Raw genomic sequence first — 17569 nt, forward strand, 5'->3', positions numbered from 1 at the left:
ATATTTCTTACATATATTAAAACATTCTTCTTTTGTTATTTTTAATTAACATTATAACAGGTATAGTGCTTGTGTAGAAGCACTTTCTGCCCAAGATACAGGTAATTATCAACCGATACAAAGTATCTCGTTGTATAATGTAGCTAAACGCAATCAACGAAAGAAAATGCATAACATGATAAAAGTTAAGCAAAGCGCACAAATCGGAATAATACACTCGGACAATTAAAATTAGTAAAGCGAAAAGAGAATTAAACAAAGAAAGCATGGAAATTGTTAAAAATCATTGTTCTTTTAATTATTATACTAAAAGATTAAATATCGAATATGAATAACCATGTTACTGGAAGGTACATCAAACGCGGGAAGAAATCAGCGTTGGACCAACCTAACGGATACGGTTTACGCTCTCTACAAGCAACAGCTTTTGGGTCAAATATAAAGAAGTGTCACATGATCGTTTTTCTGAAGTTTGGATCGACAGAGATAAATAATATAGTGTATACTCTATTTTTGTGAACCGTGGAACGTAAAACTCAAGATTTCATTTCATTTTTTTCTATTATTGTGATTGTAATATATTCAATATTTAATTTGGATTTCAAGCCCAAGTTCCTAGATGCTTAGATATTTAGTTTTCTAGCGATATTATAGAAGTTAGTACCACTGTTATCCCGAATGTGTAGGGTTTAATCAGAAATATTCGATTAAACAATTATTTTCAAACGTAAAATTTATAAAATGGCGTTCTGTCAATTTTATACGAGCGTGCATTTTCAAAACTCAAGATTATTAAATCTAGATTAAGGGCGAATTTCGGTCAAGATAATCTTCAATCACTTCTGTTAATGCAGTATGAAAGGGATATACTAAATAAAGTAAATAAATGTGTCATAATTAACAAACTCTGTCATGATAGTGCACAAATGAAAAGATTTCAGATAGGTAAGAATGTCCTTGTTTCTTGTCATGCAAAAAGTTCAAAGTGATAAAAGTTAAAGGCCGTATATATATATATATATATGTATGTATAATGTGGCGTTGTATCAATAGAAGTTAAGCTGTCTGAAACCAAAGTGAACTCTCATAACTGCATTTTCGAGCTGTCAACCGGTACGTGTAAAACTCAGAATGTCAGTTACCACAAAAATTGTAATTGCCACAATTTTACATCACATTTTCATGAGAGTTTATCTACCACTGTTTCCAAAAGTACTAGTTTATCACAAATCATGAAAAAACACATAGTTCGTTCTCCTTACTGATAGTTCGAAAATGCATTTAGAGCACTGTTATCAAACAGCTCAATTGAAGCCCCCAGGGATCTAAGTTATACATGAATTTTCTAATAAGGTTTATTTATATTCTGAGAAGTATTCTCCGCAGCACAATATGAAAACTACAAGAACCACAACGCAGTCCACTCGAGGGTCTACCAATGAATGAGTTGCGTCGTGGTTCTCCTTTCAGTTTGTATATTTCACTATGGAGAATCCATTTCCTGGGCATAAATAAATTTACTCCAAAAGTCAGTTACTGCCCTTCACTTCTAAGGTCTTCAGTTTATGTTTGATGCAGCTGGTTTATTGAGTGTAACGGAATAATACTATGTGGTTTTGAAACTTTCACTTTGAGCACTTAAACGGTATGCAACGATATTTTTGTAATAGGAGTTTATATACTACAGTTGATCAGCCAGTTAAACATAAAATGCGAATGTGTAATAATGCTAGATAGAGCGCCCTCCTATGAGCGTAAAATGAGAACACAACTGGTATTAGAAAAAAAAATAATCGAGGGGCATGGAATAACATTAGAGATGCATAGGCTCGGAAAAAACCCCGGCTTTTTTGGAGGAAAAAACTCGGTTTTTCTGCTTCGCTTTTTGCTTGGGAAATGTTGGGCTTTTTTAAAAAATTTTGCTTTAAATTGAAAAAGCATACTTTGTTTCGGTTTCTACACCAAAAAGCTCATTTATTTGGTGGTTGATGCAAATAATATGCAACCTCGAAAATAAACCATCAATTTCAAAGAGATTTTTTAAAATTCTTAACATATTTACATTATGAATTCCAAAGGATTAACCAATATATGTAATAATATTTTAACCTCTTATATACAATAAATAGTTTTTAAAATGATACACAAATAATTAGCAAAACTGTATGTAGTATTTTTACTTCAAAATATCACACACCCTCCTTTTGAAGCAAAATAGAGAAAAAATGAGAGAAATCTGCACATCAAGAGCTTTGCTTCGGGTGGTTGTGCACATTCTTGAAATTGTTGAGTTGATTTAACTTTCATATACATTCTATGAATATTTCGAACAAATTTTTCACTGATTAATCACATATGTAATAATCTGTTACCACCCGTATGGTTTCCTAGCCTGTAGAACATATAACCACCATCACTGTTTACCCAATCCTGAAGGTTTGTGAATTTTTAACAAGAAAATTCAACATATCGTTAGGGAACTTCTTTTCTACAAAATACAATGGAATACATTTAAAAAGAGTAATCAATCACTGTTCCAATTCACAAGACGACAAAATTGATTGTAATAATTATCGAGGCATTTCTCTTAACATTCTATTAATAAGATTGACCCCATACGCAGATGAAATTATTGGAGATTATCACTGTGGATTTAGTGGAAATCGCCCAGATATTTACCATTCGACAAATACTCGAAAAGAAATGGGAATATATTACCCAGTTCATTAACTGTTTATTGATTTTAGAAAGGTTTAAACATTGTAAAACTCGGTTAGGAGGGAAACATTGTACAACATTCTTACAGAATTTGGAATACAGAAAAAGCTGGATTCATTAGGTGTTTAAATGAATCCCAGAGTAAAGTTCGAGTAGAAAAATACGAGGTTCCATGTCAAGATTGGCCCGAAATAAGGATATGCGTTTTCGCCGTTATTATTCAACCTTGTTCCGGAGTACGCTATAAGAATAATCAAAATAAGGACCAGGACCTAGAATTGAATGGTACTAACCAGGTTGTGGTGTATGCTGAAGATGTAAACCTGATAGGAGAACAATCAAAAGAAATGCAGAGGCCTTATTAAACGCTTGCAGGGACATGAATAAATACAGAGAAATCTAAATACAACGAATATATAAAATGATAATCATGCCTGTTATGTTTTATGTTTGTGAAATATAGTCGCTTACGTTCAGGGAAGAATGCAGACTCAAATTATTTGAGAATAAAATTCTGAGACGAATATTTAGACCCAAGAGGAACGGGAATGGCGGAAACTTCATAAGAAGGAACTACATAATTCCTACGGTTTACCAAACATCGTTAGAGTCATCAAGTCTAGGAGGCTCAGGTGGGCAGGCCATGAAACCAGAATGGAAGAAAGTAGAAACGCTTTCAAAGTTTTAACTGTAAATCCAATCGGGAAATGTCCATTAGGAAATCCTAGGCCCAGATGGGAGGACAATATTAAGATGGATCTAGCAGAAATAGGAATACAGAGTAGAAACTAGATTGAACTGGATGAGGACAGAAGTCAATGGAGAACTTTTGTGGCCATAGAGAAAGAGAGAGAGAATACATTTAAGTACAACAGCACAACAAACATAAGTGAGTGGTTAGCTTTCGCGCTTTTATCGTGAAGTCCGGGATTCAACCCCGCATTCGGCCATTTTGACAAAAGTTTTTCTTAATTCCATCTGTGAATGTAGAGATATTGCGTGTACTGTGAGTCCTGGCTGACTTCCTTTTTAATTGTTTTTAAACCTTTATTACTAATTACCAGCAGTGATGGATTTGCGAAGAGGGTTAACGTGGGGATGTTTTTCGGATTGAAGCCTCTACCCCGAAATTACGCAATTTCAAAAACAAATTAAATATTAATTTTGCCTTTACTCATAAACTTCAAGCTGTTCTCAAATAAAAAATTAGGGATTTTTAGAAAAAACTGAGTATTAATAAGAAAAGCCCCCTCTCAAAATACTTTTCTAAATCCGCCACTGATTATCAGTATGAAATGGTCTTCAAAGTTGTATCTGAAAGATTATAGCTGAACATAGAAACGAAAAAAAATAATTTTTATGCCTGCATTCAGGTCCTCTTAAATAAATGTTAGTAATTTTTTTAGGAAACCAAACATTATTCAGAAGACCCCTCCCAAATATTTTTCTAAACCCGATACTGATTATTTCTATCAAATGGTATTCAAGGTTGTGTCCGGGAAGATTATTGTTAAATCATTGCACAGTCACAGTATAACGGAAATGTGGAAGTACGCTCTGACAGATATGTTGAAAAACATATATTTAATTATGTGTTAGAAGCTAGAGTACTATGTCCTAAGAAGTGAAACACGGATGACTAAAAAGAAATGATCTAGAGAAGAAAAAATGTCGATAATTCAGAAGTTAAAATAAAGTGAAATAGCTTCTAAAATTGCCCTCAAATACTACGTACTTTATGTTTACTTTAATTCATAAATCATGTGCTCCATCCATCATGATGGTGAATTCCAGAAAAAGAAAATGGTATTTCGGTCATGGAATCTTATTTACCTTTATAATATAAGATACGAAAGCTATTTAAACAGAAAATCATGAAAATGAAAAAAGCCAAAATTTCCAAAATTCTCAACTTTTCCCAAAAAAAAGCCGTCTTTTTATGTGCAAGAAACCATCGATTCAAGAAAACCGTTTTTTTTTTTTTTTTTGCATCTCTAGATAACATCATATGGTAAAATAAAAAATTAAATCAGTTTCAGATTTTAGCTAAACATGTAGCCAAGAATATGTCGAGAAAGAAAAACACAATGAAAACAAGAGAAAAGAACACTAGAGTGACATTCTACCCTGTAAAAGAGTCAAATGAGCTTAGGGCGGAATCCAAGCCGCTTCTCAAGTTATATCCGAGAGAAATTGTCTTCCACTAGAACTCGGAACTGCGACTAATTGGTCAAAATGTGATACGCCTGCCGACTTCTCACAAAAAACGCCTGACAAGAATCTTTTTTTCTGATCTTTACATACTTGTGAATATAATTGTCAAGTGTCATTTCAGAAGGACAAAAAGATAAACAGTAGCAGACATGAAACATTATACAGAGTTACATTATGGACAATTTCAAAGTATTGCAGAGTACAGAAGAACTAATTTAGTCCAAGTTAGTTCACTACGACTTATATGAGTCTAAGCTAAAGAAATACAACGACTTAATTTCCATATCAGTGATGAAAGCGAATTGAGTCCACTTTGCCTCTGACACATTTATACATATATAGATACAAAAGATACTTAAGATTTCAAGAAATCCCTCTCGAGGGGTTTGCATTCCTCCCACCAAAAGAAAGGTCGGCACTTCGATGTACTTTATCAATAGTAAACATTATTAAAACGATACAATATTTACCAAAGGGTTCCTTTTCATCCTTTGTAAATTAGTACTTTGCTACTTTTAACTATTGTTTAGCATTGGGAGGCCAGCTTTTGCACCTACTTTTTTGCGATATTCTATTCCGATGCGTTTATTTTATGGTTTAATGCGTTAAATTACACTAGCAGCATTAAATTCAGACAGCATTGCAGAGCGAACGTTAGCGAGTGAAGGCGTGTTAGAGCCCAGCATGGAACGTTGTTTTCCATCTTCGTTACCAACAATTCACTTTCTTTTCTCACATCACTTCCACTTACCTTTACGGTTTGTACAAATCCCCTACTGCCCTAAAAAAAAAATGTTTTCGATACCTTCTTGACTACTTGAATACCACTATCAACTGATTTCTTCCGTAAATCATCCTAATTTTGGCTACTTTCGGGCCCCCAATACTAAACAATTACCTTACTTTTTAGTGCAAATGGAAATTGAACCTAAAAAAATCGCGTTATTAGCTATATAATGTAGTCAAAAAAAATTAAATTTTTTAACCTTCAAATTCTTGAAAACATAGAAGTAAATCCTAATATATTCGTTTCGTCTCTGTGTATAAAAGTCCGTCTCGGTCTCGTCTCGGTATATAAAAGTTTGCTTCGGTCTCGGTACCATCATTAGCTAAAAAACTGGTTTATGCCAAAAAAGGAAAAATGTTCGTAAAAGTGAGTGTTCGTGATAGTGATTGGCACTGCGAACATTCCCGGTTGGAAGGAATTAAAAGAATGAGAATATTCCTTTCTCTTTTTTTCCCTGGCCTATAAATTTCCGGGAAGAAATTTATTTCCATTTGTTAACTATATCTTCAAAATTATAAGAACCATATGACTAATTACTTTAATATATTAGGATTCACTTCTAGGTTTATAAGAATTTGGAGGTTAAAAATTTTAAATTCTTTGATGTACATTATATAGCTAATAACATGATTTTTTGGTTCAGTTTCCATTTGAACTAAAATGTAAGGAAATTGTTTAGTTTTGGGAGGCCAAAACTAGCAGAAAGTAGAATGATTTACGGAAAAATGAGTTCATAGTGGTATTCAAGTAGTCAAGAAAGCATGGAACGCATTTTTTTTTAAAGGGTAGTAGGGGATTTGTACAAACCGTAAAGGTAAGGTAAGTGGAAGTGATGTGAAGAAAGAAAGTGAATTATTGGTAACGAAGATAGAAAACAACGTTCCATGCGGGCCTCTAACCCGCATTCACTAGCTAACGCTCGCTCTGCGATGCTGCCTGAATTTAATGCTGGTAACGTAATTTAAGGTATTAAATCATAAAATAACCGCTTCGGAAAAGAATATCGCGAAAAATAGGCGCAAAAGCTGGCCCCCAATACTAAACAATAGCCATAAGTAGCAAAGTACTAATTTACAAATCATGAAAAAATTTCATGTGGTAATGTGGAATTATGTAGAAATAGAAAGGAAGCACTATTAATAAACTCTAAACCACCGTTAGTAATATACGTCGGTCTCTCTCCTCTCTCTGACTTGAATTTCTGAAGAGGTACTCGTACATCTCTTACATGTTAATTAACGCATGAAATTTCGAGAAATGGACAGGAAGGAAGGTCGTGTGTGGCAATGTTACGTGCAAAATTGTAAAAATAACAAAGTATCTTGCAAATATTGTGAACATACATATTTGCGTAAATATTGAAAAACTTGTTTATATCGTTTCAAAATTTAATATGTCTATAATATCAGTAGTAGAGTGAAGTGTAGAAAAGCCACTTACATGTAAATTTAAACTTATTAGTGGTTTAAAAGTACGTGAACTTCCTATACCATTGTTGAAACATTTAGTTTCATAGGACATATTGTAAATAAATATCGATTTAAGCACATTCTCTAAATATAATAGAATATTAATAAAATAACACAACATCTTTCAGAATATACATTTTAAAGATTACTCTGGGAACAACAGTAATAACGTACTGTGATATAAAAACGATTTTTTTCTTTGAAATCATTATATAGTAATAGAATGCTATATTCCTTGTGATTGTACATAAGTTCCCGAAAAATGCCCATTTTTGGAAATCTTCCCAGGAATATTCCTGAAAAATATCGTCCCGGGAATTCACCCATAACTACTTTGTGAGATCTTCATGAAGACACGTTTGTGGGTTATCACGTTTCACTCCCGTATATGGTTCTGATTATGGTATAGTATAATCAGAAGAAAATTCCCCATTCATTACTCAAAGAGATTAATCGACAGAAGTAATTTCTTTTTTACATATAAGTTAATGAATGTTTCTTCTGTGATTTTTTAATAATTCCTTATAGTTGTTATGCAATAGCAATCAAAGAAAATTCTAAATATTGTATAGTTTTAATAATGTTTACTATTGATAAAGTACAACGAAATGCCGACCTTTCTTTTGGGGGGAGGAATACAAACCCCTCGAAAGGAATTTCTTGAAATCATAAGTATCTTTGGTATCTATTTATGTATAAATGTGTCAGAGCCAAATTGGACTCCATTCACTTTTATCACTGATATGCAAATTAAGTCGTTGTATTTTTTAACTTGGATTAATATAAGTCGTGGTGAACTAACTTGGACTAAATTAGTTCTTCTGTACTCTGCAGTACTTTGAAATCGTCCGAGAAGAGGCTTGGATTCTGCTTTAAGCTCATGTGACCCGTTCCAGCATAACGCAGTTGTTGCATAATAACACCAAAGCGAAACAAACTGATTTCTGTCCATATGCGATATAAATACCTAGAGCAAATTATTTAAACCAAAAACCCTGATTTAAACAAAAACAACAACAACAAAAAAGTTTAGACCAAACAAATTAGTTTTTTTTTTTCAATAAAGCAATGCAAGCAAAGAAAGCATTTCAGGAAGTTAACTATAAAATATTTAGGAACGTACAAATAAATTTTCGACACGTAAGATACGTAAGTCTACGCTATATACAGTGTTTTGCGCTATCCTCGTTTACGTATAGGCCTATATTTACCTTCGGTGACCAGCTTTATCGTATCCTTTTGCTTCCAGTTGGACCAACATCCTGCACCCTTCTCTAAGTTACATAGCAATATTTTTGTTTTACCGGCCATCTAGCACATATAGTTTGTACAATAATCCTTGTATCGTGTACGTGCTCTAAGCACCTAAAGTGAACCTGTATGGAGAAATGGAAGCCCATACCCTAGGAACTATTGCTGAAAATACAGAACGACTACTACCTTAAAAAAGAAATGAGTATGAAATGAATTTTTGTATGGACCTGTACAATTACTGAACATCCATTGTTGGTTAGAATTCTTTTTTATCTTGTATTTTGTTAATGTCTTCCGAAGCCCTCCGGAAAAGTGAGGCTAGACTAGTGATGGGTAAAGTCCCGGCAAGACATTTTTCGGGAATATTCCCTGGGAATAATCCCGGGAAGATTCCCAAAATGGGAATTTATGTACAATCAGAAAGAAAATTGCATTCTATTACTATAATTTCAAAGCTGAATTAATTTTCATATCACAGCATATTATTACTGTTCTCCACAGAGGATTCTTTAAAATCTATATATTCTGAACGGTACTATGTTACTTTATTAACACTATATTATATTTAGAGGGTACGCATAAACGTATATTTATTTACAATATGTTCTATCAATTAAATATGTGTGAAAGGATTATTTAGTAACAGTTTAAATTTCTATGTAAGTGGATTTGCTCAATTTCACTCTATTACTGATATCATAAACACATTAATTTTAAATGTTATAAACCAATTAGATTGGGTAAATGCTAGAAGATACATGCCTCACCAATTTATCAGCATTTGCGCATACATATTTATGTTCACAAAATTTAGAAGATAGTTACACATCTTTATATTTTAGCATGTAACATTCCCATACACGACACTACTTGAACACCACTATCAAGTTATTTGTTCCGTAAATCGTCCTCCTTTTTGCTAGTTTTGGCCTCCAATACTAAAGAATTACCCTACTTTTTAGTGCAAATGGAAATGGAATTTAAAAATCATATTAATAGTTATATAAAGTACCGTCAAATAATTTTAAATTTTTTAACCTCCAAATTCCCATAATATATTAAAATAAAATAATTAATCACATGGTTCTTATAACTTGTAAGATAAAGTATAAAAATAGAAATAAATTCCTTCCCGGGAATTTATAGGCCAGGGAAAAAACCCGGGAATATTCCCATTTTTTAAATTCCTTCCCACCGGGAATATTCCCACTGCCCATCACTAGACTATACCCATTCGAGCTACATCCTGAGTAAAACCACAAACGTCCATAGTTTTTGTTCCAGTATAACAGATTTCACGTTTAAATTTTCAAAATTTTGCGATAAATTTCATTCTCTTGATTTTTTCTTTGCTAATGCCTTTAATAGATAAAACACTATCGTGGAGCACCCATATTGTAAATATATACAAAAATTGGCCAGAAACGTGTAATCAAAAATAAAGTAATCATTATTTCATCAAGATACGAACTACTTAAAATTTTTATGCATATTATCGATATTATTATTGTTATTATTTGGTATACGCCACAGCTGGTCTATATGTGCTATTCCGTTCCCAAATTGAAGATTATTAATTTACATCTCAGATACCTAAAAATTTATCATGAAGTATTGCTTAATCTATAATCTTTCTGAACCATATTATCAATCTGAGCCAATTAGTATGAAAAATTGAACATTACCTTTCTTGCCGAACTGAATTTGAACTTTTTGATGTTAATTGTTGGGAGTCCTTGGAGTACGATGCGCAAGTCTCTTGAACCACTACTTTTCTTAGCGTTTCTATATTACTTTCAAATGCAGGATGATCTTGTAGTGCAGATTCTGATTTCACCATACCAACGTTTAGTTTCGCATCCAAAGAAAACATAGCTGCATCCTTCTCCATTGTTTGCTCTCTTTCCGTTGTAGATAATATTAATTCCTTGTTGTCAGTCATCAGTTCGTATGTCCACCCTTTACCCTCGAGTGGATCTTCCTGAGGTAAGTCATAATCAATTTCTTCTTTGCACATCAATTCCAACTTAACAGACGCCAGGCCAGCCATTATGACTTTAAATTTAATAAGAATTTGTCCCTGTTCTTATACTTGCCTTATATTTTATGCTGCCAGTGTTAATGAAGTGATTTACAAGACCGTTCACAGAAGCAACTTTATACTTCCAATCAAACAAACGATCAGGTTTCAAAAACGTACTGTATATAATTGATTTTTGAAAACAATAGGTCTTTCTCTCCAGTTTAATGCTTCAGGTAACAAAGACAATTGGATAGTTATTAAATCTATTAATCGTATAAGAAATTAATAAAAGAAATTAATATTACATAACAAAGGATTTTTACGAATACAATACATAAGTGTATGATGAGATGTTTTTACCAACTAACACGCAGTGACACGAAACCAGTAATGCCAATTCCTTCAGAGCCGTTTTCCCTTTACAAGCTTCAAAATTTCCCTTTTCCGGACAAAATTTCCCTTCCTCCAAACCGTTTAAGTACTTAGTAAACGTATTTTTAATCGTTTTCGCTTCCACCCCCTCACCCAATTTTATAACCACATACAAGCAGATACCTGACAACCTTCCTTTGAGCTTACGCAGAATTTAAACTTGATTTGTTGTTTAGGTATCTAAGGCGTCGCGATAGAGGAGGGGAAAGGTGTAGGCCAGGACCTATGTTAAAGGTGCAATCTGTACATTTACCTGGTGTGACTGAGGAAAAACCCTATAAATACCTCTGTCAGGACGGACAACCTAAAGAAATCATAAAAAATGTAAAATAAATATTATGTAAATTTAATTTTTATCCTAGACATCATGATAGATTTTAATATTAATGTAACCTAAGGTACAAAGAAAATATTAAGTATATATTTGGTGTGTACTTACTTAAGAACAGCACTCCCATATTTACTGAAACGGATACGAACAGTTACAAAGAGAACTCTAGTTGCTACTGTCTTTGGCTGTACACGAGTAATGTTCGTAAGCACAATACAAAGTTTAGAGATGCGGAATTCTTAAGAATTAATAATTCTGTGCGCACAGTCACCAGAAAATTTGTAAAGTTACACAAACACACATACACTAATGACCAAGTATTCGCCCATATATACATATTTACATTCACGACACGCAGATTTACTTCTCTTACATCCAGGGGCGTCATTTAGGGGGGGCAGGAGGGGACAATTGCCCCCCCCAAGAGTTTGAGGAATACATATACTTAATCGATTGTCTACTAATATACTACTACAAAACGTGAGAATCTTATGTCGGAAGTGCTCTTGCCCCCCCCCCCCCCCAAGCGAAGTCTGAAATGACGCCCCTGCTTACATCGATTAATCTTCTTCACAATCAATTTTCTGCTTGGGAAAAACATCTTCTGATTGGGAAAACCAAACTTACAATAGTTGGAGTGATAATTTAATTGAGAAATATTTCATCTTATTGCATTGCATTTAATTCAACAATGGAAAGATTAATTTTGATAAAAGATTTTAAATAAGCATTGTTGTAATGTTTCGAATTTAACTGAATATGTTGATCGATGTGTAATGTTGATAAATATTAACGAATGTAAAGCAAGATAACTTGTGAGAATTTATGTGAAATATGTGCAACGGATTATGTTTGGAACAAATAAGATGTTGAATTTATACTGAATTTTATGAGATTAATCAGATACGTAAATATGTTCAATCTATAAATGATTGAAGAGAGGTTCAAATTTCCCTGCAATATTGAGAGATTACAAGCAATTTCCCTTTTTCCCTTTTCTCCAAAATGTACTCAAAATTTCCCTGCGCCAAGAGAAATTTCCCTTCAATTGGCATCACTGCACGAAACAGAATACGCATCAACACTTGGTTGGTTGCTTCTACGAGCAGGAATCAGGGTTGCCACACTCGAGACTCGCGATGATGCCAAACACGGGCCTGAATCATGCTAGATTTTCGTAAATTATGCCAGATTTTCAAATTATCTTTCTGAACTAATTTTAAAGACCCGTCCCTACTTATCTTCATTATTTTAATTAAGTGTTTTAACTGTATTCATGTACAAAACTAATATAACGCTGTCAAGAATGATAATGAAATAAATTGGTAAATGACATATTATGTGAATTAGCCCCTAAATAGCTCCTGGAGGACCCCTTTCTCAAAAAACTTGCCTTATGAACAGCTTGAGAGAATATTTGTGCAAACTTAATGCTGAACGATTACTGAGACCTGGTGAACAGGGAAAAGAATCTTCTTTAGCGATCGAATTAAAAAAAATTCAGGTTAGTGTTCACAGAGAATGTTTTTACAAAATTTAAATTTGATGGGTAAATCAGAGCGAAATAGCGTATCTCCAGGCGCGCTTCATTTCTCAACCATCCCCAGATTAATCGAACATTTAATACATTTGAATGTGACCTAAATTTCTATTCGTACTTATTGTTATCAAACACGGAGATTATGAAGGAACGGATCTACTGTACAGAACAAAATAGAAACATCTCATTCGGATTTCTATCATCCCGCAGTCCAACCCGATACTGAAACACAACACATGGGCTTTCTGTCTTTTAAAATATAACGCGCCGTGCTGAGTCTTTACATTGTGAAGATTATGCAAATGTAATTTTAGTGAAAGTTTTGCAAATGTAATTTTACAATTTTATTTACATATTACTAAATATTGAGCTAACCCGTTGCTATGTGGTTAATGTACGCGTCTTTGATTCCCGGTAAGAGCTCGTGTGGTTCAAATCACATGTTAAGCTGTAGGTTCACGTCTTATAGAGCTTTACTTGTAAAAAGGACGCTAAAATATAATCTAATTTAATATTACTAAATATTAAAAAAATAATGACTTCTAAGATTACGTGAATTTGGCAGCCATCAAATCTGTTTTATATTTCCACTTAATCCAGTGGATATTAATATAACAATTATAAGACACACGTACATATAAATATTTAGAAGCAAGCACATACACATACGTACAAATTCACAAATATGAACACTTCAAGGATATTTACATGTGCTGGACTGCGTTGGATCAAGTAGACTCTACTGTTATCTTCAAACAGGACTTCATCATCATCATCCCGTTTGTCTGCACTATTTGAATCACCCACGGACTTGTCATATATATATTTGCACTTCTTATTGCTTTTAGCATTTTCGGGGAGGTTCAGGGTTCTTTCTTCAGCGAAGGAGTCGGTTCTCTATATTGAAAAGAGGATAGGGGAGGAAGGGTGAATTTATATTTTATGAATGGGCAACTTTTTAAGAAATATATACAAAGCATGCTGCTTCTTTTAGAGACATATTACTAGCTGTCCTCTGACGTTCACACCCCCTTCCCCCTGAAGTCATAAATTGAAAAGGGACAGAAACATTCCAGATAACCACACACTCAGGTTTCAGTTGACAGTAATAAAACTATAGGTAAGTAAACATCCTTTGCAGAAGTCACGTTTTCCTATTTTGAACATTTCTCTGAATTTAACAATACAACAGTGGAAATACTGACTTGTTTTATTGCTTCAACCATCGCTTCAACTAAAAAGGATAATTCCTGACAGTCCTTGAACTATCTAAATTTTCGTTCTTTTTCTCTTCTCCAGAAAGAAGAATGAAATTATGCTAGATTTGGCCAAGATGCTAAAGTCAAGATGCTAGATGCTAAATGCATGTGAATTATGCTAGATCTAGCACCAAGATGCTAGATATGGCTTCACTGGCAGGAATAATGTTTCTGAGCAGGGTTGGAAACATAGATATTTTATTTTATTTAAAGAAGAAAATTATCATATTGGATTATCCAATATATTAAAGAAAATACATAAAAAATACATAAACATATTAAATTATAAAATAACAATATACAAAATATTAATGAAATAAAATAAAAGTATAAGAAAAATAACTGCTACAGAAATTAACAAGTAAATTTTCTATTTATAAGTGGTATTACTTCTCTAAAGGAAATCGCACTTCCTAGATTCGCTTTATTAGTATAGTTTAACGTACCCGGTATCAGAGATGACAGGACTTCAGACTTCCAGAAATCATGTCTATCTCCCAGTGTCGGGTACCTTAACACTAGAAGCACGGAAATTTTTAACACCTCAGAAGCACGAAACAGTCAAATTGACTGCTTTCTGTTTCTGACTAAAATAGAAAATAATGGTGGCACAGGATGACTGTTTTATTGTCATTCTCAATGAGACATATCTACAAGTAAGCCTAAAAAGCATATTATTTATTTTATTGTTTTTATGTATAAACACTAAGCACATCAATATGTAATATGAATAACAAATATTTATGAATAAAATAAAAACCATATCAATATTTTTAAAATAATAAAAATTACCAAAAAGTTACTCTCAACTCCTAGATGTTAAACATTTATTGTAAAATAACATTTGCTATAATATCTTTCCAAAGCATCTTCTTAGGAGCAGATCATTACAAAGTCACTTACACTTGGCGCAGATAACTCGATTTCGGATCTCTGCAGTACACTCTCCACAAACATACTTTCTACATTTGAAGCACATGTCACCTGTTTTATTGATTTTACACAATCGTACTTGACATTGTTTTCGGTTGCGCGTAGAGGGAACTTCCTCATTTTCAGATATACTGTCACTGTCATTAGTTACATTAACCATCAACTCTTCGGCCAAACGTTGGAGATATTTTCGCCTATTTATTTTCTTTCCTGTAGCTTCTCTGTATATTATCCAGGAATTCAAACATGCCAAATAAACAACGTTGCAGAAAACGTACATTGGCCACCGTCTACATGCACATCTCAGTGTGTTTCTTCACCATTTAAGCCACAATGTCTACACCAAACTTCGTAAGATTGTAAAATGTTATATTTTCGGGTTTCTTCTTTGTTGTCTCGGAAACTGACACTGACTTATGCATGGAACTCAACACACAAACACTTTTTTTCCTCTTACATTTGTAGACTGTTAATGTATTATCACTCTTATCTCGGTAAACTTCACAGTGATACAGGTTCTTGTCTTTTTTGGGATGTACAACCTTTAGAAAGCTCTCCTCTGTTTTGCTTTATTGTCCCAACCAAACTAGTACCTTTAGCCCTAAGAGATTCAGCTAGTTTCCTTGTTGTGAAGAACTTATCACATGTCACATTTATTCCTTTTTTAGTAAAAGGATTTATCAAACTAGACACTACAAATTCACCTAACTGTGTTCCAGCAGGACGTTCCAAATCCTTCCCCAGATATGGAAAGCCATTGAGGACATACTTTGATTGTACGTCGGCAAGTAACCAGAATTCGATGCCAAATTTATCAAGTTTATTTGGCATATATTGCAGAAATCGACATCTGACTTTTGTAGGATAGAGTTGCTCGTCAACGGTTACGTTATCATATGGTTTGTAACATTTTATGCAGTTCTCAATAAACGAATTCTACAGTTCCGACGCAAGTGCGAATTTGTCCGTTTGAAGTCTTCCAGATCTTGTTGCCTTTTCATCCAATTTCACGTACCGTTTTATTTCACAGAACCTATCCCTACTCATTGTTTTCCTATATATTGGTGGCTCAGTTGTTGTTTTCCACAAGTCCCTAATGGGTATAGTTAAAGCACCAGTAGCACCTCGGTAAATAATAAGACCCAAATAAGATTTTAGTTCTGACAGAGTTAAAGTCCATGTTATTGACTTCAGTTGTCTATGTGCTTCAGAAATGGTGCACTTTAGGATATACCTTATCATTGATTCGTCAAATAGTAAACGAAAAGCACTGCTACATTCTCCCTCAGACACTTGCCGCTTGGCAAAATTTGTCGGTCCTGGAACTTCGCGAACAATATTCTGCTTAGATGTACGGCCAACGTCACCTTGTCCCAAATCCAATTTTGTCCACACTGTTCCATCTCGAGCAATAAAACTGTCAGCACTACCGACGTTGTCTTCTCCATCACTTGAATATAAAATGTTCTCTTCAGGTTCAGAATCAGTCCAGTTTCCATCCCCTTCAGTCGAATCCTGCAAATTGTCATTACTTTCTTCAGAATCATCTTGTGAGAGATCATGTTGAACTCGAAGAATTTCTTGAGGCCTCATCGTAAAGGGTCACACGTATACGGTTCACGTCAACTAGACACGTACTTACTAATATACAGTAGTAATTGCATGACTTGGTCGCGTTTTGGACTTTGACCCCGACTTTGTGATGTCATAGGTCAAAGGTCAATGACCTAGGGGTACCTAGGACCACCTCCTCTAAATTTTGGCAGGGGTACCATGGCCCACCCTCTAAATTTTGGCAGGGTAAATGGACCACCCCCATTAAATTTTAGAAATTGCCAAATCTAAAAATTTGGTATGGTAGCCTAGGACCACAGTATGTACATCTATCAGTATTGGGAGTCTATGTCGTTTCCTTTTATGGGTAAAAAAATTGCCAAAAATTAAAATTTTGGGGGGTTTTGACCTAATTTATCCCCTTTGATGAGGTGTTATTACCTTATATAGTTATATGGGCGTATACAGGGGTTCATTCCCTGTCATAAGACAATGGTATATTAATGCACCCCTTCAAAAATTTGGGAGGGGTACCTTGGCCCACCCCTTAAGTTTTGAAAATTGACCAATCTAAACATTGGGTATTATAGTGCTGGATCCTAATATGTATTATGATAAATTTGGGTGGTCCACCTTATACCGTTTTAGGGGTACAAAATTGCCAAAAATATGAACGTAAGCAATACGTTGTACCACGTGTTTGGTTTTCGACCTAATTTATCTGCTTGGATGAGGTCCTATTACCTTATATAGTTATATGGTCATGTATAGGAGTCCATTACCTATCATAAGACATAGGTACATTTGTGCACTCTTTAAATTTTTGGGAGGAGTACCTTGGCCCACCCCTTTAATTTTGGAAATTGCCCAATTTAAACATTTGGTATTATAGTATAGGACCCTAATATAGATCACTATAAATTTGGGTGGTTCACCTCGTTCCCTTTTAGGGGTACAAAATTGCCAAATTTTAGTACAACCACGTGTTTGGTTTTTGGCCAAATTTATCCCCCTTTGATGAGGTTCTATTACCTTATATGGTTATATGGTCAAGT

At 34.0% G+C, this 17569-nt stretch overlaps 2 protein-coding genes across 3 annotated transcripts in view; both read right to left on the bottom strand.

Annotated features, from left to right (window-relative positions):
• Positions 1 to 10894, bottom strand: part of LOC145671365 (uncharacterized) — a 30553-nt gene extending 19659 nt beyond the window's left edge. The window contains exons 1-2 of one of the 2 annotated variants that reach the window (XM_081740430.1): positions 10128 to 10260; positions 8400 to 8564 (exon numbers count right to left, since the gene is read on the bottom strand). In XM_081740430.1, coding sequence (XP_081596556.1) covers positions 8400 to 8449 — 50 coding nt within the window. In that variant the 5' untranslated portion in view covers positions 8450 to 8564; positions 10128 to 10260. Of the gene's footprint in view, positions 1 to 8399; positions 8565 to 10127 lie in introns of both variants that reach the window. The other variant, XM_081740429.1, reaches the window with a different exon arrangement.
• A 5002-nt stretch (positions 10895 to 15896) lies between these two features.
• On the bottom strand, positions 15897 to 16553 carry LOC145671723 (uncharacterized). The gene has a single exon (XM_081740925.1). It carries the CDS (start codon positions 16551 to 16553, stop codon positions 15897 to 15899), a length of 657 nt encoding a protein of 218 aa, XP_081597051.1.
• Between the last annotated feature and the right edge of the window lie 1016 nt (positions 16554 to 17569).

The sequence above is a fragment of the Thermobia domestica genome, chromosome 15, assembly GCF_964235325.1.
Source record: "Thermobia domestica chromosome 15, izTheDome1.hap1.1, whole genome shotgun sequence".
In the NCBI taxonomy this organism is placed as follows: Eukaryota; Metazoa; Arthropoda; class Insecta; order Zygentoma; family Lepismatidae; genus Thermobia; species Thermobia domestica.